We start from the raw sequence: 27,677 nt of genomic DNA on the forward strand, positions 1-27,677 counted from the left end.
CACATGGTTAAAATCATCAAATCAAAGGGTTACTTTAGAATCATAAGAAATACAAAGTGGGATCTATCTGCTAGATGTTCCAAGATGATGATTGGACCTGTTTTGTTTCTCTGGCCAATCTTGACTGTCCATTTTCCTGCTATTGATCAGAAGCTTAGGATCACCCAATAGGCATGACTTTTGCCCCATGGCTTGCTCCTAGTTGTATGAATGAATGAACTGTTTGGATCGACAATGAATCACCATGTCTGCTATTTAAAAGGTTTGGGAACATTAGCATAACCATATTTAAAATTTGAAACAAAATCATTACATGCATGCAGTTTAAAAATATTTATTTATGGTAAATATTTTTGTTCAGTGAGTTTTTATTTATTTCTTTTTTATTCCCCTTTAAATGGTTCAGTAAGATTTTCCCAATAATATCCCAATAGAAACTTCAAAATCCAAAATTTTCTGAGAAATTCCTGAATAGAGAAATTTCCAAGAACAAGATTTGTCAGTATAACTTTTTCTTTAACAAAGAATAATTGAGTAGACGAGTGGCTTGGCTCAACTAGTCACATCAACTTAACCAAATCAACACATCAACTCCACAAATCATGTCAGTTGAAGACCTGAGTAACCCTCACAAGCAAGCTTCCTGATGAATGGGCTTGAAGTTGAATTAACTTCGAGAATTTTGAGTAGAGCCAAGTTCTAAAACTAAATAAATTAACCAAAAACTCAGCTGAATCAACTAAATGAGATTCAGAAAGTCACTATGAAACTCAGTTGGGAGCATGAGTTGGTCTTGACTTGGCATATGACCTAGAAATTGACTCGGTCAACTCAATTGCGACTTGAACCCAGTGTTGTCAAAATTCTATGATCTATGTTTACAATTAAGCGAAATGATTTGAATCCCACATTGAATCCCTTTTTAGATGAATCCTATGATTCTATGATTTACAATTCAAATTATGCTTGTTATCTTCCATTTTAAGCCTCACCAGGCTTTCGTTTTTGTCTTTAAATTGGTGGGGCATTAGGAATTATTTAGAAAAGATAAATTATTTTATTTTATTTTTTATAGGTGATTAAATGATATATAATCTCTTCAATGTTAAATCATGAAACTTTCTTTTATGATTTCTTACTTCTTAAATAGTCAAAACACCAAATTGATGTATGACTTATTTGGAATGCTTTTATGGATGGTTACGATCATGTTAACTATATGTATTGTGGAATGATGGTCAGAAATCAAAATATCTTTTTTCATTGGTCTACAAAATCAAATGCTACTTTTCCAACGTGTCTACATTCAAGAAAGGTAACAAGCACATAAATTATTAAAGGATCCTCGTATATTTTTTAAGGAAATTTTCTTAAAAGATGAAAAAATAAAGGTAAGAATCCCTAAACACCATCATGATATGGTATTACTTGGTGCATATTGATGGAAAAAGGATGATTTTATGAATTTTTAATTTTTTTTTCTTCTTTATTTATATTTTTTCATACTTTTTTCAATTTTTTAAGTAATCATAAAAAAAATATTAGGATTTATTATACGATTTTTTATTTGATATGAATCAACCACTATAAGATTTGCGATACGATAATGATTTTGACAACATTGCTTGAGCTAAGCCACTAGCCTGTAAACAGTTTCTGTATAATAATAAATAAATAAATGAAAAAGTTTTTGAACACAATACCTCTACCATGGGGTACTAACACACCTAACCAGCACACTAAGCATTTGAGTTCTTGGTACTTTGCAACCACTTACATATTTTACCTATATAGAGCTTCCTAGAATATTTATAAACATGAACAATTTAATTATTAAGTATCGAATCAAGTAAAGACTTAGATGAGTCGAACCGACCAGACTGGACAGAGTCGAGTCGAATTTTCCAAGTTTATGAACTATGGAGCTGAGTGAATAAGTTTTAGAATTACAGCAAAAACAAGTTAGATCATGATATGTTATAAAAGCATTGAGCTTTAGCAGCTTTCTTCCTTGCCTTGCTAGTGTGTAGCGAGCTCTTGCTCTTTTTGAGAAATCTATCCTTCCTTGTCTGTCGTAAACAGCTGACACCGACACCGACACCGTAACTAGCTGAAATGTGGTTCATTGATGGTTTTGTCGCACATGCAAAGAGCTTTTATGTAACTGGAAATAGAATTCTCTACCATCGCAATATCAAACAAGTGAATAAAAAATTGGAGCCAATATGCAAGCCATGAATGAAACATGCCCATCCAACAGACGGATCTTTCAGACCAAAATAGATGCTGTTAATGAGTTTCCGTCACCACATCCATATCTAAGGCTCCACAACAACGGTATCCATGAGTTCTATAGATTCCAAAGAAGAGCATATTACGTAATACACACAAGCAAAAGAGTGAAACGGAAAAAAAAAAAAAAAAAAGCCAGCTTACCATTCTTTCCCATGGAATGCTGCTTAGAATTGGCAACCATGACAATTTTCTCAAAGGTCGGTGAGTGGAACTAATCAAACCTTAAGCATGATTTAATCATCCATAACTAATGTACATGGAAATCTCAGCCACGCAAAGAAAAAATCTTTCACGTTTTTTTTCTCTTTCCCAATAACATGCATCAGAAGGCTTCTACACTTACCTTTGGTGCTGAAACAAACAGGATTTAGTTACTACAGATAACCACCATGGTGAGTTAAGCTGGCGTGGCCCGGACTCGGTGAAACATACTCTCATGCTTTTGCACCAAAGGAAGACTGGTAGAAGAGGAAGAAAAGAGTTAGTCTAAATTCATAGGACATGCAAAGAAGTAAAGGTTTATACTGGCAGATACCATAGAATAATTGGAATTGGGAAAATAAATGGATGTGAGATTTGCAAAAAATAATTAGGTAGACTGACAAGAGGTTTGCGAATTCTGCGTGTGCATAGTTCCCTTTCCTCTACATGCTGACACATGCCAATGAAGCACTCGTGTGAGATTCAAGCTGGCCATATAGTAGGTCCCACGGCTAAAAAGGCAGGTCACTCCACACATAAGGTGGACCAATGTAGGAAACAAATGGACAGCTTGAATCTTGCACCCATGTATCACGTTGGTGTTGGACACGTGTTGGAAGGGAACCCCCAGTGGAGCCCACCCATGTGGCAGAGGGCTGCCAGCCCTCCAGAGAGGGAGGGAGGGAGTGGGTGTTAGTGTGCGGTAGCAGCATAAAGGAGAGAATAGAGTATGTGGGGTATGTGTGTGTAATAGAGGAGAAGAAAAGAAGAGAAAAAGGTGGGGCCCACTCGCGTGCTTTATCAAAACCGCATTCACTAGCTACCACCGCTACTGTCAGATCAAATAAGTGAATCAGCTCGTCTTCCTGTTGTGTGGTTGACTTGAGCGGGACACAGAATTTCGTGTTTCAACTCCCTGTTTTGGTCATGTAATCGTGTCGCTCAATCCATAACAATAACACCCAAAACATATAGTGTCACGCCATCCGCATACACCAAACAGTGGTATCAAAGAGTTGATCGACACGATTCCAATGAAAAGAAATGGCAAATAAGAATTTTGAGACAACTTTTTTTGCCCCACACAAGTCACACCACACGAGAATATGCAGCACATGATGCATTTATAATCACCGCGACATGCATGTGCCATTGTGAGACACTGGCCCATGGTGATGGAACAGTTGTACGTCGTAAAATATATAAATTTACTATGCATTTCAAGTGCATTTGGATGTGCCCTATATTTTAATGATTTATTGTGGGTATCACCTGACCATTGCCACAAATGAAGTCTATTTATGCCTTTTCGACTTTGAACACTTATACTACACCCAATCGGGTAAATGAAACTTTTGGGTTGGACTAAAAATGACAGTATTGCCCTTGTGTCAATTACTTTGAGTGATGTCCATTGGGGCCACTAATAATGATTGCACATGAATAAACTAAAAATAGTCTCTGATGTGTTTCATGATTGACTAATATCGGACCCTCTCATTTGACGTAGTGACAAGCGATGGCATCCAATTAGTCATTGTTGATCTCTTGAAAAGAGAGAAATTTGATGGAAACAACTTTGATGACTAGCATAGGTCTATTAAGATTTTACTGGACGATGAGAACGTGTTGTACACACTAAAAATTGTTAAGAGATAGAAAACGGGGATATTCTAATTAATAGTCTGAAGCTCGCACAACGAAATATAAGAAATTAAAGAAAAACAACAGAGCTGCTAGAAATATCCTTCTAAGGTCCATGCACAGAGAACTAATACTCACATGAAATCTATAAGGCTGCTCAGGAAATGTGAGATGCCTTGATTGAATCTTATGTTAAAATATCGGATGCCAAAAGTAGAATGATGCAAATGGAATTTGATGCATATAGAATGCCAATTGAATGCTCCATTAAGAACCATATCAGAAAGATGGCATAAATGATGACAAATTTGCAAAAGGCAGGATGTACTTCAATAGAGAATCAGAAATTTATAGTGATGTTTGGACCTCTATCATATTCATGGGCTCACAATATAGACATCCCCGATCACAATGAGACAATTAAGGCCTTTAAGAATTTAGCTCATTACCTAGAACATGAAGAAGTTGAGTCAAAGGTCATTCAGTCTAGAAATAGTATGGTTTTTATTGTTCAAAGTCGGAAAAGGGACTCGTAAAAGAAAAAATTTAAGAGAATGGGAAGACAATGCTCCTAATGATCAACCTAGTCAACCATATCCTCTAACAATTCCTCCATGTTTCCATTCAATACTATCGACCGATATTATTGTTATCGCACCACTGCGAGACGAAACTCCTCCGATAACACCCGGAAGATACCAAAAATCCAAAACTTCAGATATCGCACGATATTATCGTCGATATCGCGCAATATATCGTCGAAAGATACCAAGTAAAAAAAAACACCAAATATCGTCCGGGACTCATTATCCAAAAAAAATTGGACAAATTAAAAAAATATATAGAGAAACTTTCAACAGGTGGATTTCGATACCTGTACAAGAGATTTTTATGATCGGAAGCTTCCCTTTGGTGGGCCATTCGAATCAAAGCGTCGTCCGTAGGTTAGTGCAAACAAAATCTCCAATTTGGAAGAGAAATCCATCAAAATCTGGAGAAATCCAAGTATTTAGGCAAAATTCGGCGAAATCTTACTGAAATCCGGAGAAATCCTTGCCAAAATCTGAAGATCTGTGAGATTTTGGAGAGATTTTAGGTTCCGGAAGGCCGGAACCCTCTCTGCTTCGAAAAAAAAAGGCGTCCGATCCCTTTTTTTTGGAAATCAAGGTGGCAAGTGTACCGCACACCACCGAGTTGACTGGTGTGTTGACGTCACCATGTTTCGTGGGTCCCATCATAAGATATGTGTTATATCCAAACCGTTCTTCCATTTGGCAAGCTCGTCGTAAGGCTTGAGCTGAAAAATAAGACAGATCAAAAGATCAAGTGGACCACACTGCAAATAGGAGTGGGAGATTAAACGTTTACCATTGAAACCCTTTTGGGGTCACGGGAGTTTTGGATCAATATGATATTTGTTTTTCCTCTTCATCCAGGTCTGTGTGACCTAATGAACAGATTGGATGGAAAATAAACATTATAGTGGGCCCTACAAATATTTTAACGGTGAGAATCAGCCCCACTGCTATTTGTGGCGTGGTCCAGTTGAGCTTTGAATATGGCTCATTTTTGGGCTCATGATCTAAAATGATCTCTCCAAATTCATAAACAGTGCAGATATAATAAATACATTATCGTGGGACCATGTAATTTTGAACCGTTGGTACCACTCTAGTTGTAGGAGCGTCACTGCCTTCTTCATAGTGTGGTAGGAAGTGGGCGTAGTGAGTAGTGTACTACATAAACTCTGTGGGGCCCACCATAATTCATGTATTTTATCCACTCCATCCTTCCATTTTACAATATAATTTTATGATTTTTAGCCCAAAAAATGAAGCATACCCAAAGCTCAAGTGGACCACACCACAGAAAATAGTGCGAATTGAACATCTACCATCAAAAAAATCCTTGGGAGCCAAAGAAGTTTTGGATCAAGCTGATATTTGTTCTTTTCCTTTATCCATATCTTTGTGATCTTACGAAGAGGTTGGATGAAAAATAAACATCACTGTAGGCCCTAGGGAGGTTTCAACGGTGGAAATCATTATTCCTATTGTTTCCTGCGATATGGTCCACTTGACCTTTGGATATGTTTCAAAGTTGTGCTCAACTCCTAAAATGAGCCGGAAAAACAGATGGATTGCATGGATAAACTATGTACATTTACGGTGGACCCAATAAGTTTACTCAATACTATAGGAGCGGATTAGGTGAGACCCCGCTTCACCCAAGACCATACAACCGTACCGTGGGGCCCAACTTGACGTGTGTATTCTGTCCACCCCGTCCATCTATTTTTTCAAATCATTTTACAACATGATCCTAATAATTAAGAAGATCCAATTATCAAGTGGACTATACTTAAGGAAACAGTATTAGTTGAGCACGGTACCATTAAAAACTTTTTAGGGTGAACCTTAATTTTTCCTATATTTTATTAGGCATCCAATCCGCTGATAACTTCGCATAGGTTTGAATGAAGAGAAAAAACAATTATCAGCTTGATCCAAAACTTTTGTGGCCCACTAATGGTCAATCACCATTGTTACCTATGGTATGGTCTACCTAATTATTGGATCTGCTTCAATTTTTGATATGGAAAAACAGATGGATGGGGTGGATACTGAATATAGTTGTCTTAGTTCAATAGGACAACGCATAGCTTAGACCCTATACAAAGGAAACCTATTATGTGCACTTCTTTTTTGAGATTTTATGATTTAAAAGTCTATATTAGGGTCTTTTTTAATAATCCCTTAAGTTTCGTTGAAAAATTCAACAAAATTTCCAATGTTTCCCAAAAAGTGCGATAAATTTCGCGATACAAACGATATATCCCATGCGATAACCGATACATATCTATATCCCAAGGGTGCAATACATTGTGCTCCTAATGATCAACCTAGTCAACCATATCCTCTAACAATTCCTCCATGTTTCCATTCATACCCACCTCTTACCAACAACTAGAGCTGTACACGAGCCGAACCAAGTCAAGCTGGGCCCAACTCGGCTCGGCCAGCAGGCTACCCCAGCTTGAACTCAGCTCAGCTCAGCAGGGTCTTCGAGCCTGACTGGCCAGCTCAGCTCGATCAGCAGCTCAGGCCAACTCGAGCCAGGTTCAAGCCGAGCTTGAGCTCGATCTTTCGAGCTGAGTTCGAGTCCAGGTTTTAAGGTTTTTAATGTATATAATATATAAATATTTACAAAATATTTATATTAAGTGAACACAATCTGAATCAAAATGATCCAAGCCGAGCTGAGTCGAGCTCAGTCTAGTTCAGACTCGGCTCGAAATTTTTTCGATCTCAAAAAATCAGCTCGACTCGGCTAGAACCCAGTTTCGAGCCGAGTCGATTCGAGCTTTTTCGAGTCGAGCGAGTTTACCAAGCTAACTAGGTTCGCATTCAACTCTAACGACCACCCTGATACCAATCATATCTACCTTATAGTTGACCATATCCACCTAGATATCAACCCATGAAATATCGACTCATGAAACCTCCACAACTACCACAGCCATGTGATGTGTATGTTGAACCTATGCACCCAGGGAAAGATATTAAGAAAAGAACCAGAGTTACAGGATGATGGTTCCTGCTTCATGTGTGGAAAACAAGGCCACTGCGCCAGGGGTTGTTCCGAATGTAAAATAGTAATTTTTCCTCCAACCATTAATTGTGTTTGCACAGTATTGATAGTTGATGTAAACTACAATGAATGGAATGTGAGCTCGAGCAACAAAGCATGTAAACAAAAAAAAAAAAAAACAAAAAAAAAAAAAAAAAAAAAAAAAAATGAAGAAGAAGAAGAGAGAGACAAAGAAGGCTTTGTGGACTTTCGGATTATCCCACTTGAAAGGCAGAAGCCTTAATGTGGGAAACAAAGATGTAATCAAAGCTAGTACCTATAATCTCGAGTCAAAATAAGACACTTTCTACTACTTAAAAACTCTTTTTGCTCCCAGGATGAGAAGAAATCTAATATCTGTCACGTGACTAATTAGAGAGAATTTTTATATAAGATTTTGTAAAAGTATAGACTCAACTTAGAAAAAACAATGTGATACTTGTTTGGGGTGAATTGTTAGAAACATGTTTAAGCTATATGTTGTAACAGTTTATCATCAATATCAAACAGCTAATCTTTTGTTGGTATGTATGATGTTAAGTGTCTGAATCTATTACGTGGCACAAGAGATTGGAGCATGTATAGGAAAGGATCAAATGATGACTTAGCACAAGATGAATTATTGGGAACATTAACTAGAGAGATTTGTCTTTTTGCAAATTTTGTGCCAGGAAAGGCAACCAAAAAAAAAAAAAAAAACCATTCCCCAAGGCAATAATATCTTAAAAAAAAAGCTTTTACAGATTATCCATAGTGAAATATGTGAACCACTGAATGTGTGAGCTCAAAATGGTTGCTAATATTTCATTATTTTTATTGGTGACTAATCATGACATGGTGTAATATATCTAATTTCTTAAAAGTTAGAAGCACGCAACTGTTTTCAGAGACACAGATTCGAAGTAGAGACTCGGCTGGATAAAAAAATCAAAGTGTTGAAAACAGACAACGGTAGCATAGCAAGTACACGGAAAATATCTTCAAATCGAATTGTGAAAATGCCAACACTACTCAACTGTACACCATGCCTTACACCCCTCAGCAAAATAATATAGCTGAAAAGGAAAATTAAAATGTTATTAGCTATGGTCAGATCTATAATGACTCATGGAAATCTGCCAACCACTTTCCGAGGAGATACACTGCTCACAGCCATTTATGTATTAAATAGGGTTCCTACCAAATCAGTTCCTAAAACACCTTATGAATTATAAATTGGTAGGAAATTGTCATTGGGTGATTTACATCCGTGGGATTCATTGGGTCATGTTTTAATTCCTACTCCGAACAAAAGCAAGTTAGACTAAAAACAATTGAATGCATGTTTATTCGATACCCTGTCCATTTGAAAGGATATATATTAGTATATAAAGACCACAGTAGATGGAATGAAATTGAATCATGATATATGGCATTTGTGGAAGATAGATATCCCAATAGAAAGAAGCTCAAGATAAAAATAAAACTTTACACGATGTCGGAAGTAATTTAAGAATGTGGAAGTGGTAATTTAAACAATGATAATCAGCGCATCCTATTATTGGTAAAAATAGTGGGAGCATTGTCAATTAATGTTCCTGAGTTGCAATGAACTTTACAAGGTAGAATTACTAAAAGGCATTTTAAAATATAAGGTGAATTATACTCCTATATTGCAGTAGATGAAGATAAACCTAATTAATATCAGGATGCACTGGTATCCCCAAATTCTGAATATTGGATTCTTGCAATGAACGATGAAATTGATTCGATGAAGAACCTTGGAAGCTAGTTGATCTTCTAGATGGCCATGAAGTAATTGCAAATAAGTGTGTATTCAAAAGAATGAAGACAGTTTATTTGATAAGTATAAAGTGCATTTAATGTTAAAAGGCTCTACACAAGTAGAAAGTATTGATTATGGAAGCAAATTCCACGCAAGTAGAAAGTATTGATTATGAAAAAAAGAACTTTCTCACTTTTGCTAGATTTATATCAATTTGCATGATGTTGGCTATTGTGGCGTACCTTGACTTAGAATTATACCATGTGGGTGTACAGACAACGTTCTTGAATAGAGATTTAAAGAAAGAGATTTATACGGAACAACCCGTGGGATACGTTGAGAAGTGTTAAATGACCAATATAAGCTCTTAAAGTATATGGCCCAAAATAATCATCGAAACAATGGTACATAAGATTCGATAAAGCCATTATTTCTTTCAAATTTTACATATGCGAAGAAGATCATTATGTATGTGTGAAGCGATCTGGGAGGCAGTTCTTGATATTATCTTTATATATCCATGATATTTTATTAGCAAACAATGATAAAGGAATGTTGCACTCAATCAAAGAATGGTTGTTTCGAATTTTAAAATAAAGAACCTTGATGAAGCAAACTTTATACGTAGAGTGAAAATCACAAGAGATTGCACAAAGAAGTTTTTGGAATTACCACAGGCATCTTATATTGAGAAAATCTTAAAACAATTCAAAATGCACAATTCCACGCCAGTTGAAACTCGATCGATAAATACTCTAAATAAAATAGAAGTATGTCTCCCTGGTCAGATACTGAGAGGCAATCTACGCCAAATGTGCCTTATGCCAGTGCAAAAGGTAACGCTTACGCATGTCATGCTATGCACTAGGCCAAATATATGTTATGTTGTAACTTTTGTGAGTCGACATCAAAGTAACCCAGGACAGCTACATTGGTTTAACGGTCAAGAGGATGCAAGCTTATTCTAATGCATCTTAAGGAGATGGTCACTATGAAAACAAATCCGCTTTAGGTTATGTTTACGCTGAATGGAGGTGTCATCACATGGAGCAGTAAGAAACAATATCTAACTGCCCTTTCAACTACGAAAGCTGAATATATTGCATATTGTGCGACAACTCAAGGTGTGTGGATTATGAGATTTTTTAGAGTCTTGGGTATTGTTACTGTTGCTAAAGGTCCTCTCATGATAAGATTGGACAACACATCAATTGTGAACCCCAAAAGGATCCAAAACACCATAAGAAATCCAAACACATTGAGATTCATATTATTATGTCAGAAATCAAGTGAAAGATGGGGTTTGTGCTCAAGTATATTATCAATAAAGAGATGTTAGCTAATCCCATTACTAAATTGATTGCTAGAGATATATTTAAAATATATGTTAGGCAAAGGAGAGCTTGATATCTTTCCTAAATGTAGGAGTGTGGCAATTTTGTGTGAGATTTTTAGTTATATTGCCCACTGGTTATGATAATAGAGATCCCATTATGCAGTATTTGAGAGTTACAAACGTGAGTTGAGATGGAGTCCATATACTCCCAAGAGTGGGTGATGTAAATTATTGATGCTTCGTATTCTAGACCTATTTATAAAAAGAGACCCACACATTAATTAAATATTTATGCAAAGTTAATTTTAGACCTTAAGATAATCAGTGGTGGACCGTGTACTCAGTGTCAGTTCTTTATTTATTTTTCATCGGCAAGCCAGTCTTCACCACTCGCACAGGAAATAAACACCCCTGATATGAACATGGAAGGCATGTTCAAGATGAGGAAGCATGCTAAGGTCCAACCACCTTCTATAAGATGAGGAAGCACAAGCTGAGTGACCGCCTCACCGTAGGTTTGGGTGAATGGTCTTCACCGTAGGTTTGCTCCCTACAGGTGAGGGTTCGATTCCCCTCCTTGGCTTTACCCGATACACATGGTTGTGGGTGATTGCGTGTATCCGCATGGATTAGTCTCACTTCAAAAAGAGGTGGGGACACCCCGTGTCTTCAAAAAAAAAAAAAGCTGAGTGACCGCCTCTTTTTAGAGCTATGTGTGCATAATTGAATTCCTGACATGCTAGCATGTTCAAATGAATTTTGCACATGTTAGAGTTTATTGGCTTGAGCCACAATACAATGAATAACTTTGAGTACTTCGACATGAAACTTTGGAAGTCGAATGACATACACAGTTGTAGTGGGGTTAGGAGTTATTGTGTTGAGTCCGCACTCACACACTTTAGACAGGACCTTTGTTTGCCGAGGTTAAGAGTTGTTGCGCTAGTACTCACGTGCTTTAGGCAGGACCTCTGTCTCCTGGTGATGACATGGCCCATATGAAACAAGGCTAAGAGTTACTGAGCTAAGTCAGTACTTATGCGCTTTACGCGAAACTTGTGCATTATTGACCCGATGTATGCCTAGTAATATCTAGTTTGCGTTGTAGGTGAGCAACCATGTGCTCGGAGCATTGAGTTGGACTCCGCTTCAAGACCAATTTACCTACTAGTGCTTGATTTGATTTTATCAATGTATTATGCGAGCAGGCTAGTCTCTTAAGTGATCCATGTATCCTCATTTGCCCACCTTTACATATGGAGGGTGTGATCGAATGTCTTTACTTAGTGTACAATACGATGGTCATGATTAATCCGACCGGGGATCTACTGCTAGGAAAGCGGCATAGTAGATTTGTCCTAGGACCAAAATTACGCACTTTAAGATTTGTCCACCATAACATTATCGAGTTTCTTTTTTTATGATGATTTACAAATTGTTTCTTAAAACTATATATATATATATATATATATATATATAGAGAGAGAGAGAGAGAGAGAGAGAGAGAGAGAGAGAAACAATTGTGATTTGAACTTAATAAGAGGATATCTGTATGTGCTGGTAGAGGCATCTTGGATTGAGGATAGTCTCCATCTAGTGTGATCATGCAGGTCTAAGGTAGGCCTCGGAGTGCGAGGTTGTACGCTAGTTTAGTGGTCATTTAGTGTACAAACACCATTTTCTAGTGACACTAGAACCCCGATTGGCCCCGAATTTAGAACCATGCTCTCCCTTCCCAAGGGGAAACCATTCCAACAACTTACAGATGGATTTGATCATGCCATCTCAAAAGAGTCTATTGTGTACAACGAGCTATCAATATCAAATTGAGGTCGTAGACTAGAGAGATCCACAGCACCAATCAGCTGATCCCTTTGATTGAACAGACATCTTCAAGAAACCCAGACCTAAAGGACGACCAATCCGCCACCATTGCAATGGATGACCTTTCTAACACCAACGCCAACACACTTCACTCAAAAGCTCTATACAACCTCTGGTAACACCCTCACTGCTTCCTTTCCTCAGATTTTTGATCCACGCATAGCTCCAAGCAACTGGATCTTCTATCGTATTGCTAGCTACCAATGTTTTAAATATCAACGATATCGGCCGATATATCCCACGATATATCTTGTATCCCACCTGTGCGATACGAAATGCACAGGTAGTGCCGATTTATCCCACATGTTCGATCTAGTGAGCATTTTCAATTTTCGATCCCTTTTTTGTTTTAATTATGTTAAATCAGTATCAAATGGTTACAAATCTATTGGTTCTTCATGTTTTGCAAGAAAATCATGGACTTGGAGCTTTGATTTCGATATCCACTAGTTTTTCATGTTGTGCATGTTTTTTTTCGAAATTTTCTTTCAACCAACTGTCAATTGAGACTAATTTTAAAGTATTTAGGAGTATTCGATAAAATGATCATTACATGCACTCGAATTTCAAAATTTGAATGTAAGTGGTCCGATATGGGGAAAATTGGGAAAATTTTGAAAATTTGCCAATTTCTCCTAAATTGCTTGCAATGTTGCACTCCAAACATGAAATCAAGCACGTATGAGGGTTGATCTACTGATTTATTACGTCCTTGTCAATTTTTGAAAAAAAAAAAATATTTTTAATTAAAAATTAATAATAATAATAATATTTCGAAATTCCCCTTCAATAAGCTGTCAATTGAGACTAATCTCGAAGTATTTAGGAGTGTTTGATGAAATGATCATCACATACACTCTAAATGTTATGCATTCAATTTGAATATAGTTGGATTAGTTCAGTTAGACAACGCATAGTTTAGGACGCTATACAAAGGAACCTATTATGTGCACTTCTTTTTGAGATGTTATGATTTAAAAATGTGTATTAAGGTATTTTTTTAACAATCCTTGAAGTTTCATTGAAAAATACAACTATTTTCCCAATGCTTCCCAAAAAGTGCAATAAATTACCCGATACAAACGATACATCCCATGTGATAACCGATACGTATATGCATCCCAAGGATGCGATACATAACACAATACCGATATTTCGAACGCTGGCTACACCCTTGTCATGGGATCATTAACAATCAATAAAAGAGCATCCCAGAATAATTTCCTATCCTCTGACTGATGCCCACTGGGTAAGCTCTCTGTTATGATGTTTCGACTAGGTTGACCAGCAGAAGAATAATGTTGGTCCCTCTTCTTGTTCCTATGCAGAACCGCTGGCCCAAATTTAGTTTTATGGACCATGATCCACCAGCCAAAAAAAACACACGCCAATCAGTTAGGTGTAACTTCCTCTGCCGCTTCAAACAATTCAAATCACATAGACACCAAACCCTGAAAGATGGCCGATCAATGCCTCTCTGGAATAACAATCTCTTTAAACCTGCCGAACTACCCAAATACCCTATAAAATTTCACCCTCGAGGTTCTGACTGTTCTTACAGAATCCACGAACAGTCAGAAACACCCCAGCCTTCGAGTCTTCAACTGAGATTTACCTTTTCCTTTGAATCCCATTTTTGTCTCCAACTTTCTCACCAAAGTCCATTCACCTTCCTCACTATTTAGGCATAAAATGCATATCCTACAATATGACAACAGCCCGCACACTCACAAGCATTTCTTGTAAAATGCAAGCAGTAATAACGTTTAGGGAGCCAGAGTCCAACTGTGGTGCAGATTGTTTTCTGCAATCTTCAACTGTACCAAGTCCATGAAGGTGTTTTGGGTTTTGAGTTACCCCCCACCCTCTCTTCCACCATTTCACCAAATAATCTTCTTTTCTCTAGAATGATGATAGCCGTGACAGTATGGGTTTCACATTATAGGTTCTCATATCCCCATAATGTTCCAAAATTCACAATGTGATGCGACACAGCAGCCATCTGATCCATAAAATGCCACATGCACAATGTTGTCTTTGATTATCTAAATGCATTTGAAGAGAGGGTGCATGTCTACCATAAACACACTTACTGCCATAAGCAGGCTGCATGTCTAATGTTCCAAACAGCTCACAATTGCTATTGACAGTTGCTAGTGGCCACCTTCTGCTTGCATGTAAGGAGGGAGAAATGAGCAGGACAACCTTGCCTTTATTAGTTGCGTGATCTTTCTAAACAAGTGCTGCCTCACAATTACCACCGGCGCTCCCCTCCCGATTCCAAATTGACCATACTTGCTAATGTTTTGAAACAGACAATTTGCCACTCCCACACCTGAATTTATTATCACTTCACACTTCATGCAACTTGTTAAAAACTTAAATAAAACTGTGAGTCAATCATTGTCATTGATACATGTCCAACGTATTTTCAACAAGGAATGTACTCAGTTGTCAATTTTACCTTGGTCAAGATACCACTGAAAAGATATTGTCCTAGGTCCATAGAGGGTAACTGCAAACTGTTGGATTGCAAGGCTGGATAAATCCTCACGGTTGATCAACCTCGCCACAAAATTGAGTGGGTCCCAGCAAATGAGTTATGTGAAAGGTCATCAAAGAGTTACCCGCCACTGGGCATCACGCATGCATCATGAGCTTGCTCTTTTGGCGAGTTTAGTGTAGCGTGGATCGACAGCTACTGAATATATTTTGGAGGCGTGGGCAAGGAGGCCTCCCTCACAGGAGATTAGATCCTTTGGAGGATTCATTTAAGCATGGTTTTCTGACAAGGTACGCATGGCATATACTAACTCAAAATAATCAGATTAAATTGTGGGACCTGCTTTTCTCAGTCACAATCCCAAAATCAAATTTGCTTAAACGATCCCTGCCACTGATTTGCGGACACTTGTTTGTTGAAATAAGACCACCGGATATTTTTCATTCTTTACCATCCAATAAATGTCCACCGATCTGATAGTCCAGTCCACTGATCTAACCAGCCCAATCCATTGATCTTGACTATTCATTAGGTCCAACACACATTACATGGGAAGCATGCAAAGACAAAAGCCCATGAAATGTTGTGGACTTCATGGACAGTTCAAATCATTCAACTAGCATATCCAAGTGATTAGGGATATGCATTAGAGGGATGAGTTCCACAGATTACATGAATTTCACACCATTTTGGGGCATCTGAGTGGGGTCTTAAATCAGCCTGACACTATTCATCCAAATTTATTTATTCTTTCGTCAAATTTCTTGAGGAGAACAGTGTCAAATGGCTAGGGACATGCATTAGTGGTATAAGTTCCACAGTTTGCATGAATTTTGGATCGTTTTAGGGGCATTCAAGTGATCTAAATCAGCCTGACATTATTCTTCGAATTTAATTATTAATGTTTAATATTTTGCCTCAAATTTCTTGAGGAAAATGCTGTCAAATGGTTTGGGATATGCATTAATAGGATCAGTGTCATAGATTGCATGAATTTGGAGCCAATTCAGAGGCATACGAGTGGTCCCCCAAATCAATGAACTCTTCAACTGAATTTTATTTTATTTTTTCTTATAATTACTTGAAGAGAATAATGTCAAATGCTTAAATATATGCATTAATGGGATGAGTGTGATAGATTGAATGGAATTTCAAGCCAATTTGGGGCATTCGAGTGGTCCCCTAAATAGACAATAATATTCATCCGATTTTAATTTCAGTTTTTTTTAATATCTCCATAGATTGCATGAATTTCAGGTTGACTTTAGACATACAAGTGGTCCCCGTCCCCCAAGTCGGTCACACTATTCATCCGAATTTAATTTAATTTTTTTTCTTAAATTTTCTTAGGGGGAATAATGTCAAATGCCGAGGGATACACATTAGTGGGACAAGTACCAAAATTTGCATGAATTACGAGCCAATTTGGAGGCATTCGAGTGGGATTGGACCCCCAAGTTGGCAATACTATTCATCCAAATTTAATTTCATTTTTTCTTAAAATTACTGGGGGGGGAGGGGGGGTAATGATGTCAAATGCAGTGCGAATAGTGCTATAGATTGCATGAATTTTGGGTCGATTTAGGGGCATTCGAGTGATCTCTCAAATCGACGTCAATCTAAGCCTGTCAGGTTAATAGAATCATACAACAGCCCGAGACGGCATTCTTATCAAAGAATGGACTGTTATGCCGTCAAAAACATGATCAAAACCATAAAAGAATATATATTTGGAATTCTCTCAATTTTTTAGATTTTCAAGTATTTTTACGATTTTTTCTTCTTTAAAAAATCGACCGTAACAGAACAATTTTCACGGTGGCCATTACAGCCACCATTACCGTTATTGAATACCTTGTTGTCCAGTCTATGTGGAAGGAACATGCAAAAAGGATCTTTAAAGGCAAGAATAAATCTATGAGTGTAACAGTGGCTGGAAGACTGCGTCCTAAAATGAGCTTTCATTCACAAACAATTCTACAAGCAAATCGTGTTCCTCTTCAAAGGCTTTGGAAAGCTATCATAGAGATAGACAAGAGGAGGTGGAGAGATGGTGTTTGCCACTAACTAGCGACTTTAATCACTATCCTAATGGAAGGCTCAACTGATAATATGAGGATTAGCAAAGTTTGATAATCACTCGGGCAAGGTGAAACTTTTTTCTTCCCTTAGATTCAAGGTTACGAATGAAGCAAAGTTTGATGTTCTAGTGCATGGGTTAGAGCATTTTCTAATTATTTCTAGGAAGGTATGATTCTCCTAATGGCATTAAATAGGTGACGAAGGTGAGCCAGGTGATTCTCTCAACGGCATTAGATAGGCGAGGGAAAAAAAATATTGATGGAGTTACCATAACAAGTAGAGGTGATTGAGGATCAGGTCACAACTCCCATCATGTCATCAAGAAGATAATATGCAGGCAATCTTGCAAAGGAGTTTCTAGACTGTTTCTACTGTTTGAGCCACAGTAGCTGCTACTGTAATCTTTTCTTCCCACAGCAAGCTTCTTTTTATCATTAATAAATCAATGTTGATATGAAGTTTTTAAAAAATGAAATGAAACGACAAACCTAAGAAAAATGCTGTAACTTGTAAGAGAAGTTCCTAGTGCAAATCCCATAAGAAAATATGTATACATAGTCAATCAACAGCAATGCCAGTTGTACTTCCCAAAAAATTATTAAATTTTAGGATTAAATTGAGGGAGTTAAGATGTCTAGTGTTGACAACTGTGACATAGAACTTGTTTAAAGAAGCAAAAGCAATGGATTATTGGCAACATCTCTGGTACAAGAGAAGAGTGAAAGGTCTGCTATCATTGGTCATCCTAGCACACAAAAAATGGAAAGGATCAGCCCTTGCAAATCAATCATGGTTGGTGTAGGTATCAATTCCCTTTTCATTAGAATTAGTAATGTACTATGTCAATTCTGAAAATGGAAAATGGATGAATGTGATCAATCATGTTTTATAGGTAAACTGGGCTTGAACCCAAGATCTCAATGTTCAAACGCACCCTGTCTACCATTGAGTTACGGACTTGAGCCCTGAATGTAATTAATCATGGTGGGTGTAGGGATCAATGCCCTTTTTATTAGAATTAGCAATGTACTATTCAATTCCAAAAATGGAAAATGGGTGAGTGCAAATCAAACAGGGTGGGGTGTAAATGGTGGCTGACAATAAAGACATGCAGAAGACCCTTTAGGCACAAACCAGATACATAAAATGGTCAAAACACCCTTTAGGCACAAACCAGATAAATAAAATGGTCAAAACACCCTTTAGGTTTTAATAAAACAGCAATGAAAGAAAGTGAACCCATACATATCCTAAAGATAAAACGAAGTGACAAACAACCAAGACACCTGTTAACAGTTTAGATGGTCAACTGCTTATTCCTCTTATCTAGTTTGTAGATAGTCTGAAATACATCATACTTTAGTATTCTGCCTTTTAATCAGCTTTTGTCACTCTGCGAGAATATGCATCCCCAAAAGGGAGAACCTGGATTTAACAGGAGAGGGGATCCATAATTTTGCACACACACTAGTCCATCACTCCGTCATGGAAATTATTGGACAAAGTCATTTCTTTCAGAGCCTTTTCATATGGATATACAGAAATTGTGTCCTAAAGGCCCCTGAAGTAGTTATTATAGAAGAGGAAAAAAAAAAAAAAAACTGAAACTTTATAAGTAGGAGAAACTTCAAGCTCTATCCATCGTGCTAAAATATATTTTTGTGCTAACCTACAGGATGCTGATTTCAATTTTTAATAGAACATAAAACAACTAGAAAGACCATATATGAAATCACAAACATCACCACATAATGGAGGGAAACTGTCAAACATACTACTCATTAACATTTCCAATGCAAATAAACTCCTTGTTACTCTTTACCTTAACTTGAAATTATCTCAAGGGTGAGATATATAATGAGCATCAAGATCAAATAGATCCACATCATTAATCATAAATAATCTCAACATGTTATGGCACTACATATAACCATCTTTCTCATCAGCACAACCAGACTTCTTGATGCATGACCATAATGAAAAATTCAATCAACATTGTCAAGGGTAACAAGAATTTTAACAGCACATAAAGGCGGCATCCACAGAGCCTCTACATTTCAGTCTGAGAGCTGTGCTGAGGCCGCGGCCTACACCTCTACATGTGGCCACATATGGCAACCTCACACATTCCAGGGGCACCTGAACTATGCATCAGGTGAGCACTGCTATGTTAATGCCCTGGCCCAAAAATCTGGTATTCAACTCATACGGTGGGGTATACGTATGGAACTAATTGAAAGTTAAAACAAAAACTGCCAATGGTCCAAATTCAAGTGCATGTATAGTCCACCAAACTGGTGAACTGCCATGATTATTGCGCCAGTGGGAATACCCACCACATGTGCCAGGCTGACTAATGCAATCATGTCTAGAGGTGCATGTGGGCTAAGCAAAACTCCAGTTCTGAATGCTAATGGCATTTGTGCATTGGAGTTGAAACTTCAGTTTGACCACTTAAACGAATGCAACACAAAAGACACAGGAAGAGAACAATGGACAGAACTTTCAGGAATTATGATGAAATACAAAATGACTGATTAAAAGTTAGCTCAAGAAGATAGTGCATGTGCAATGATACTCAAACAATAAAAAATCAGACCACGATCCTTCAATTTCCTTAGGCATGCATTAGTTCACGACATCATGTCTTCCAAGTAATCGAGGGTGAATATACCTTGAATCCAGAAGGGGTTCCAGGCTTTGTAGTAGTCGTACTGCCAAAGTTGAACTTTGATTTCTTTTCAGCAGGCTTTAGTATCTGAAATGAGCACATCAGAGTTTCATCCACACTCATCATAGCACCAGCATTGTCGAATTCCCCACAGTAATTAGGGGCTGAAAATATTGTCACAAGTTGCCTGTCAGCGAAGAACTCATATCCATCCTCAACAACCTGCAAAATAAAAGCATAAGACCATTTAAACAACTGCATCGGTTTAAGCTGATAAAATAACGAATATGGATCCTGTCCAACAGCAAACATATCATCTGCTAATGAAAAGGATCTGTACATAAGGGGGGGGGGGAATGGTCCGATAATCAAAACTGTTGATCTGATTGCTCCGCCATGTGTTGGGCCTGTCCTGGGAATCTATTGGATTGGAAGATCCTAACACTTCATTATTTGACCTTTTCCCTTAAATATGGACGATTGTTGTATTTTTCTCTTAACCATCAATTCTGTAGGTGTCAGCCTAAGGGTTACAAGAGATTTTTGGGGCACCCGCACTAGTGGGATTGCCATCAGATCAACAATATGGATCACCAGACAATGGCCCCTGCACAGAATCCTGTGTGAGAAAACCATACATTTGTTGCTGAGACCCTATAAATTCTCTAAAATGATTACATTGAAATGGTAATTTATAACCTGGTGAGCACGGCAGATAAGGTCAAGATCATGCTTCTGAAGAAACTCCGAGACCTTATCAGGACCAAAGGTATAAGAAACCCCCCTATCATTCATCCCCCATCCTTGAATGTCTTTGCTAGGATCAGACCAAAGAAGATCACAAAGCAAACCAGTGTCCGGGACATCAGTTGGACGTGTTAGATTCCGTATCTGATTCAAATTATTCAGGTCAGGAGAGAGGCCCCCGTGCATGCAGAGAATCTTTTCATCGATGAGAGCTGCCACAGGTAGGCAGTTAAAACAATCTGTGAAAACTTTCCACAGCCTCACATTGAATCTCCGCTTGCATTCATCATAAAATCCATATATCCGATTTATAGAAGCGCATTCATGATTACCCCTCAAGAGAAAGAAGTTTTCCGGGTACTTTATTTTATATGCAAGGAGAAGGCATATTGTCTCTAGGCTTTGCTTGCCTCGATCCACGTAATCCCCTAAGAATAAATAATTGGCTGCAGGTGGTAATCCGCCGTATTCAAAAAGCCTTAAAAGATCAGAGTACTGACCATGAATGTCACCTGAATATCAGAATAAAGTACATGTTAGAGATGAAGAGTCAAACTCTTATTCTTTTTTCCAGTGGATCAATGAATTCAAGTAAAAAAGCATTGGTTTTACTGATGGAGCATGTGTGGACAAGAATACCAGGATATGGATATTGATACTGACATGATACTAGAAATGGGGACAAAACTCCCCATCTACCAAATTTTCAGGACATGGATATTAACACGAGTTATTTCTTTGAATGGTAACTGAATTTCATTAGACCAAAAAGAAGCATAACAACTTATGTAAAAGCGTAAAGGATGAAGCAATAAGAAGTGGGGCCCTCTCGTCACTCCCTCCTTCACAAGTTATCAGCAATCTGTTGCATCCCACAGAAACCAAGAGGCGGTTACAACTAGACTGTGAGCAAGAGATATAATCCCAAAAGTAATAAAAGCTACTTTCCACAGCCCCAGATCCATGAAAGACATCCATTTGCATACATTTTGAGCGCTTCCTTCGACCATCAAAGACCTGGAAAAGTAGTCTGCAAATATTTTCAAACCCTTGCAGAGAGCAATTGCTTGTGGTTCAAGAAATCCAACTTCACCACATAACCTAGAGATGGCCACAACAATATTTCCTGTCACTTCTCAACACACCTCGAATTCCTGATGACCCACATTGCAAAGGGAGTATACCATTCATAGGATGGTATTCATATTATTTTTAAAATTTTGATATTCACCCATGCAATTCTATTTTAGTTTTACCAAGAAAATTATTGTTGTTAGGCCATCAGCATGCAGCATTTCATAAAACAGATGGTATCTTCCAAGGGCCTGTCCGTGTACAAGAAACAAAAAAAATAAATAAATAAATTTCAAGTCCTTTTGGTAGCCTGCCACTATTGATAACGCAGGGCCAAGGATTCCACAGGCTTTACTTTCGAAAAAAACTCCAAAGACCTTTCTTATGGAGCCGTACTGAAACAAAATACATTTCATTCTCCAGGTCTCTTCCTGCAAAAAAACCAAAAGGAAAACCCATGGTCTGTGGAGATCTAGGCCCCACATTTTTAGTGGTTGGCTACCAAAAGTGGTGCAGCTCCGATACCAAATGATGTCCATCCAACACACACAAAAGGGAAAATAATGGACACAAGCAAGACGTAGAGAAAGAAAAAGGAAGATTGATTGCTTTAATTGAAAATGGTAGTGACAATACACTAAAAATGGCTTGGGGATTCACTCACTCTCAAGGATGATCAAGAGATATCACAAAAGGGGAAAAATACATTGGTGCCTTTTCTCCACTTACAAAACTATATTTATAGAGAGAGGGGGGAGATTAAATGGGGTGGGTGGGAGAGAGGGAAGCACTGAATGGAGAGGGGCCCAAGGTGACAATTGGCATCTTCAAAGCCACACTTGAATATAATATAGTGCTTCTTGGTGTACAAAGGGCAGCATCAAAAAGAATCAACATTGATTTGGGTTTCTTCTATGCACACATGCCATATGTTCCTTCCGGTAAGACAATTTACAACATTTCATTCAATTTATTCTTTTAAGAACATTTTATAAGAAATTTGTTACAGTTTGAAAATAGTGAAGCAAGAGTTCATGGTTCTTGTATGCAGTTAAAACACATCCTCTACAAGCAGACTGTTGAGCATACACTTCTAGTATTTATTCTTTTATTAACATATTATTAAAAACTATATATTTATTGAAGCCTGAAATAATCAACCAATACCACAGGATCCAGTTAAAACACATCCTACCCTTAGAGCATCCAGTTCTTGATGCAGGACAATTAACCACTTGCTCTGAAAGCTCAAACTGTTAGAGAATGGCGAATCAATCCCTTTATCTCATAGCCCAGGCCCCACATCTCATGGGTTAGGACCTCGGCCGAATCCCCCTCGTGGGCCCAAATCACATGGGTACCACCTCACACGGAACCCCCCTTGTAGGCCCCAAATCACATGGGTACCACCTCACACGAGCCACCCAAGTCACACGGGTGGGGCCCGCATCTCAGCCTCACACAGGCTGCCCACCCCGAGTGTGCCCCTGCATCCCACAGGCGACCCCACTCAAGCCCAGTGTGAAAATGCCCCTGCATTAGTTCTTGTATCAGTATTGTATATTGCAAGGTTACCTAGATCGCAGGTTGGTCCATTATGCAGTACAGGAATAGGTTCACAGTATGATACTTCCTCGAATACTTGGTATGCTAGGGCCAGGATCATGTGGAACACCCAAGTACATATAAAGAATGCTAGTGTATTGTATTTATTGTGTGTCCTTTTAGTGTAAGTGCATGTGCACACTTCCCTAGCGTACAAAAAACGCTACGTAGCGTGCGGAATAGCGTAAATACGCAGTAGCGTGCGCTACCGGGGCTGCAGCGTACGCTACACATAAGTAGCGTGTAGCGTATATAGCGTACGCCTCAAGACTACCGTAAGAATTTTAAAATAAAAGTCATTTTAGTTAAAAACTTGTTTTTAAATGGTGGTGACTGGCCATCTTTCCTTTTGAGTAGGTGGTGTTAGACTCATATTATAAGACTTTTTTTAAAACTTAAAACAATCGTATTAGGGCTTTCGAACAGCCCTATTGCGGTGCCGCAGCAGCCGCAGGTTCCTCATTTTTGAAGCTTTGATTCCAAGATTTCGAAGAGCCCTTTCTCAAATCCGATTTTTGGAGTTCAATCGGAATTACAAGAGCATCATCTTGCTGGAATTTCAGAAGCATTGAAGCCCAAACAAGTGAGAAATCGCGTATCCCTCTTTTCGCAGCCGCGCGGACACGTAACTCCCAAAAATCAATTTTTAGTTGATTAAATCTCTATTCAAGGTATGTTTTAGCCCTTTAATCATTGTTAATGAGTTTTATTTTTATTTGTATTGAAATGTTGTGTTATTTTTTCATTTTTTTTTCAGATTTTTTTCTTTTTATGGGGGTTGTGGTGTCTATGGCATGGATTTGACTCATCCAACTATCACGTGGGACACATGCGTGGGGTCCACTGTAGTGTTCTATGCCACGGCCCACGTGTGGGGGTCCTCTGTGGTGTTTTATGCCATGACCCACATGCGCGGCCATGGCCCACATGCGTGGGGTCCACTGTGGTGTGTGTATGGCATGGCCCACATGCGTGGGGACCATTGTGGTGTGTGTATGGCATGGCCCACATGCGTGGGGTCCACTGTTGTGTGTGTATGGCATGGCCCACATGTGCGGGTCCACTATGGTGTGTGTATGGCATGGCCCACATGCGTGGGGACCATTGTGGTGTGTGTATGGCATGGCCCACATGCGTGGGGTCCACTGTTGTGTGTGTATGGCATGGCCCACATACGTGGGGTCCACTGTGGTGTATGTCTTTTTGAAGAATGTGACATTTATATATTTTGCTTTTTTCTTACTATTTAATATTTATCACACATATATATATTTTTAAATTTAAAAATAGAAGTATTGTGTAGCTTACGCTACACGCTACGCTATTTCGCTACACGCTACGGAGGGTTGAACGCTACGCAACACGCTACCGCTATTTAAAACACTGGTATGCATTAATACAATAATTATATATAAAATGATACATATTACTATAGATCCCGCATGCATAGTATTATATAATATGCATGAGCAAAACTAGCCGCATGAATCATCAAACAAGTACGGGAATTAGAGAGAGAGAGTAAGAGAGTGAGAACCCACTTGATAGAAAAAGAAGAGAAGGTGAGAATCCACTCACAAGAAAAGAATTTCCAGGTTTAAGAATAATCCAAAAGAATAACAATACTTTATCGCTTCATGTCTATTTATAAGCCTAGTACATAGCGATCCTAATCACACTCAACTATTAATAAAAGAAAATAAACTACTAAGGACTTCAATAACTTGTATAACAAACCAAACCAACTAAAACTTAAGGAACTTATGTACCAAGTCAAACCAACCAAGAAATTTATTTAATCAAGGAAACATGCTAACCTAGCTTAGATTATTGTATTGTTGCTGTAGAGTTACTGTAGCACACTATAATAGCATTATTGCACCATTACTTTAGCACACAATTATAGTGGCATTATACCATTATTGGAGCGCGCTGCTATGGTTGATTGCGTTAGTGATGCAATGCATCATTCTCCATGGGAGGTAAAGATTCCATCATCATGTTTAAAGTTGGCACCAATCCATCACAACAATCCGCCTTTGTCTCACTCCTTTGCAGACTTTGGTTGGATTTAATGATGGAAGCCAACATGTCTGCTATGAACCTCTTTTGCCAGTTGAAAATGTAGGGCATGACAATTCCACGTATGCTTCTTCCCCATTTGCATCCTCCAAGAGGGCTTCAGCTTCTTTTGTATAGTGGATGCATTGGTTTTGAACGTTGGACTGTAGCTGGTGACTGTCTCTTGCACTTGATCAAGGTCCTGACTCTTGTGCAAGGTGAGAGCATGGCTGAATGAAAAGGACGCTTTGGCAACTTTGCACATAGGTTCTCCAATTAACCCATCAGCAGATCCATAGGTGTATTCAAGAGTCGATCCATCAGTGGAATCATTAACAAATCCAATATTGGATTCTTCACATTCACCATCTTGGATCATTATACTTCCTTCAGAAACCTCATTAGAATTTTCAGACCAATTCTTCCACAAGGTGCTTTGATCCCTCAGTAATAATGTTTTCAATTTTGGGACTGAAATATCATGGGAAACATTGGGACATAACACATGTATCACAGTCTAAGCAAAACATAAGGAAAATTGTGAAATGTTTCAATGAAAATTCAAGAGATATTAAGGACATGAAATAACACGTGTATTAGTCTAAGCGAAACACAAGGAAAATTGTGAAATTTTTCAATGAAAAATCAAGAGATATTAAAGACATGATTGTAGACTTAGAAATTACAAAAAAAAAAAAAAAACAAAAAGAGAATGCATAATAGTTTTCCATCTTTTAGGAAGCAAAACCATCTTGTCAGCCATAAGTAGTGCAATTATATCCAAAATGAGTTCATGTCATCCGAATGTCATACAAATATACAATACATGCAATAAAACACAAGCACTCAACATATATTTCTTCCAACATAATGATTTTAAAGGGATGAAAACAGATTTCCCCAAGTTTTGTTGTTTTTCACCTTCAAAATAGAAATTTCTTAATTGAAATCCACATAAATGCATGAAACTCACGCATATATACATGGATTTCTACTTGTTTCCATGCTAACCTATTCAACGGAATAAATTTAAATGAACTATTCTCACCTTTAGGTTTCAACCCAAATCTGCTCCCAAATAATGATTTCTCCACCAAATTCGTGTTTTGATGGGAAACAACTCGAGTTGATTTGTTAAAACCAACGTTACCTGAATCACCAACCCCGTACGTTTTCCATTCCAAATCCCGCTATCCAAATTATGGGAAATTTGCAATCCAACTTGCTATTTTTACCAATGTATCCCATAAAAGTAACTGTGGCAATAGCAGCCACTGCCGTTACAATTACAATTCAAGCCGTAAGGCTTTTTTTTTCGGGAAAAAAAAAAAAAAAAAAAAAAACCTATTTCGGCCCCATAACAGGCCATTACGGCTGTTGCAAGACTGTTACAAGTCAATTTTCCCATAACCGTTGTTCCATTACATAACCGTTTTAGGATACTTTGATTTTACCGATCCGAGATTATGGTTCTATACTCCTAGCATATATTAGATTGTTTGGAGATTCAGACTTGATTTATGTAACAACACGCATATTTATAATATTATGCACACAGGAAATATTTATATTCATCATTTAGCATATAAAACTATATTGAGCATACGTTGTGCATGTGCTAGAGCAACACACATAATCCGATCCCTAGCATACCACACATTGGAGGAAGTAGCATATTGCATACTTGTCCCCGTGTCACGATCCAAGTAACCTTGGGGCATGTTTGTTTCACCAATTACCCCAGTAACATAAAGGAAATTTGTCATCATTATGATTTTACCACAGCCAAACCAAATTAGGGAATCATCGGTCAAATGCAAATGTACTCATGATACACCTAAAGGAATTTGTAATCGTTGCACTTTTTTATGGCATTAACATGAAAATCTCGAATCCAAACAACGACATTAGTGTATTTTTGTGATAATTTGACATTAAAGTAATGCAAAAATGTCATTATTAAGATTTTACTGCTGATAAACCAAACATGGGAATTGGCAGTCAAATGCAAATGTTGTCAGGAGATAGGGAAAGTAATTTATAATCAATGCACATTTCCCTTACATTGTCGTGATAATTGGTGAAACAAATAGGCCCTTGGTTAAAATAAGCAAAGAAACACAGTCCCTGAAAAAATGGGCAATAAAGCCTTTTTAAATTTTCTAGATTTTTATTTTTT

At 37.9% G+C, this 27,677-nt stretch overlaps 1 protein-coding gene across 3 annotated transcripts in view; it reads right to left on the minus strand.

Moving 5' to 3' along the window:
- Positions 1–2,414: 2,414 nt before the first annotated feature.
- Positions 2,415–27,677, minus strand: part of LOC131231886 (serine/threonine-protein phosphatase PP1 isozyme 3-like) — a 57,645-nt gene continuing 32,382 nt past the window's right edge. The window contains exons 2-4 of one of the 3 annotated variants that reach the window (XM_058228232.1): positions 20,690–21,270; positions 20,015–20,233; positions 2,415–2,753 (exon numbers count right to left, since the gene is read on the minus strand). In XM_058228232.1, coding sequence (XP_058084215.1) covers positions 2,730–2,753; positions 20,015–20,233; positions 20,690–21,270 — 824 coding nt within the window. In that variant the 3' untranslated portion in view covers positions 2,415–2,729. Of the gene's footprint in view, positions 2,754–8,762; positions 8,826–20,014; positions 20,234–20,689; positions 21,271–27,677 lie in introns of those variants that run through there. The other 2 variants (XM_058228230.1, XM_058228231.1) reach the window with 2 other exon arrangements.

The sequence above is a fragment of the Magnolia sinica genome, chromosome 17, assembly GCF_029962835.1.
Source record: "Magnolia sinica isolate HGM2019 chromosome 17, MsV1, whole genome shotgun sequence".
Lineage (NCBI taxonomy): Eukaryota > Viridiplantae > Streptophyta > Magnoliopsida > Magnoliales > Magnoliaceae > Magnolia > Magnolia sinica.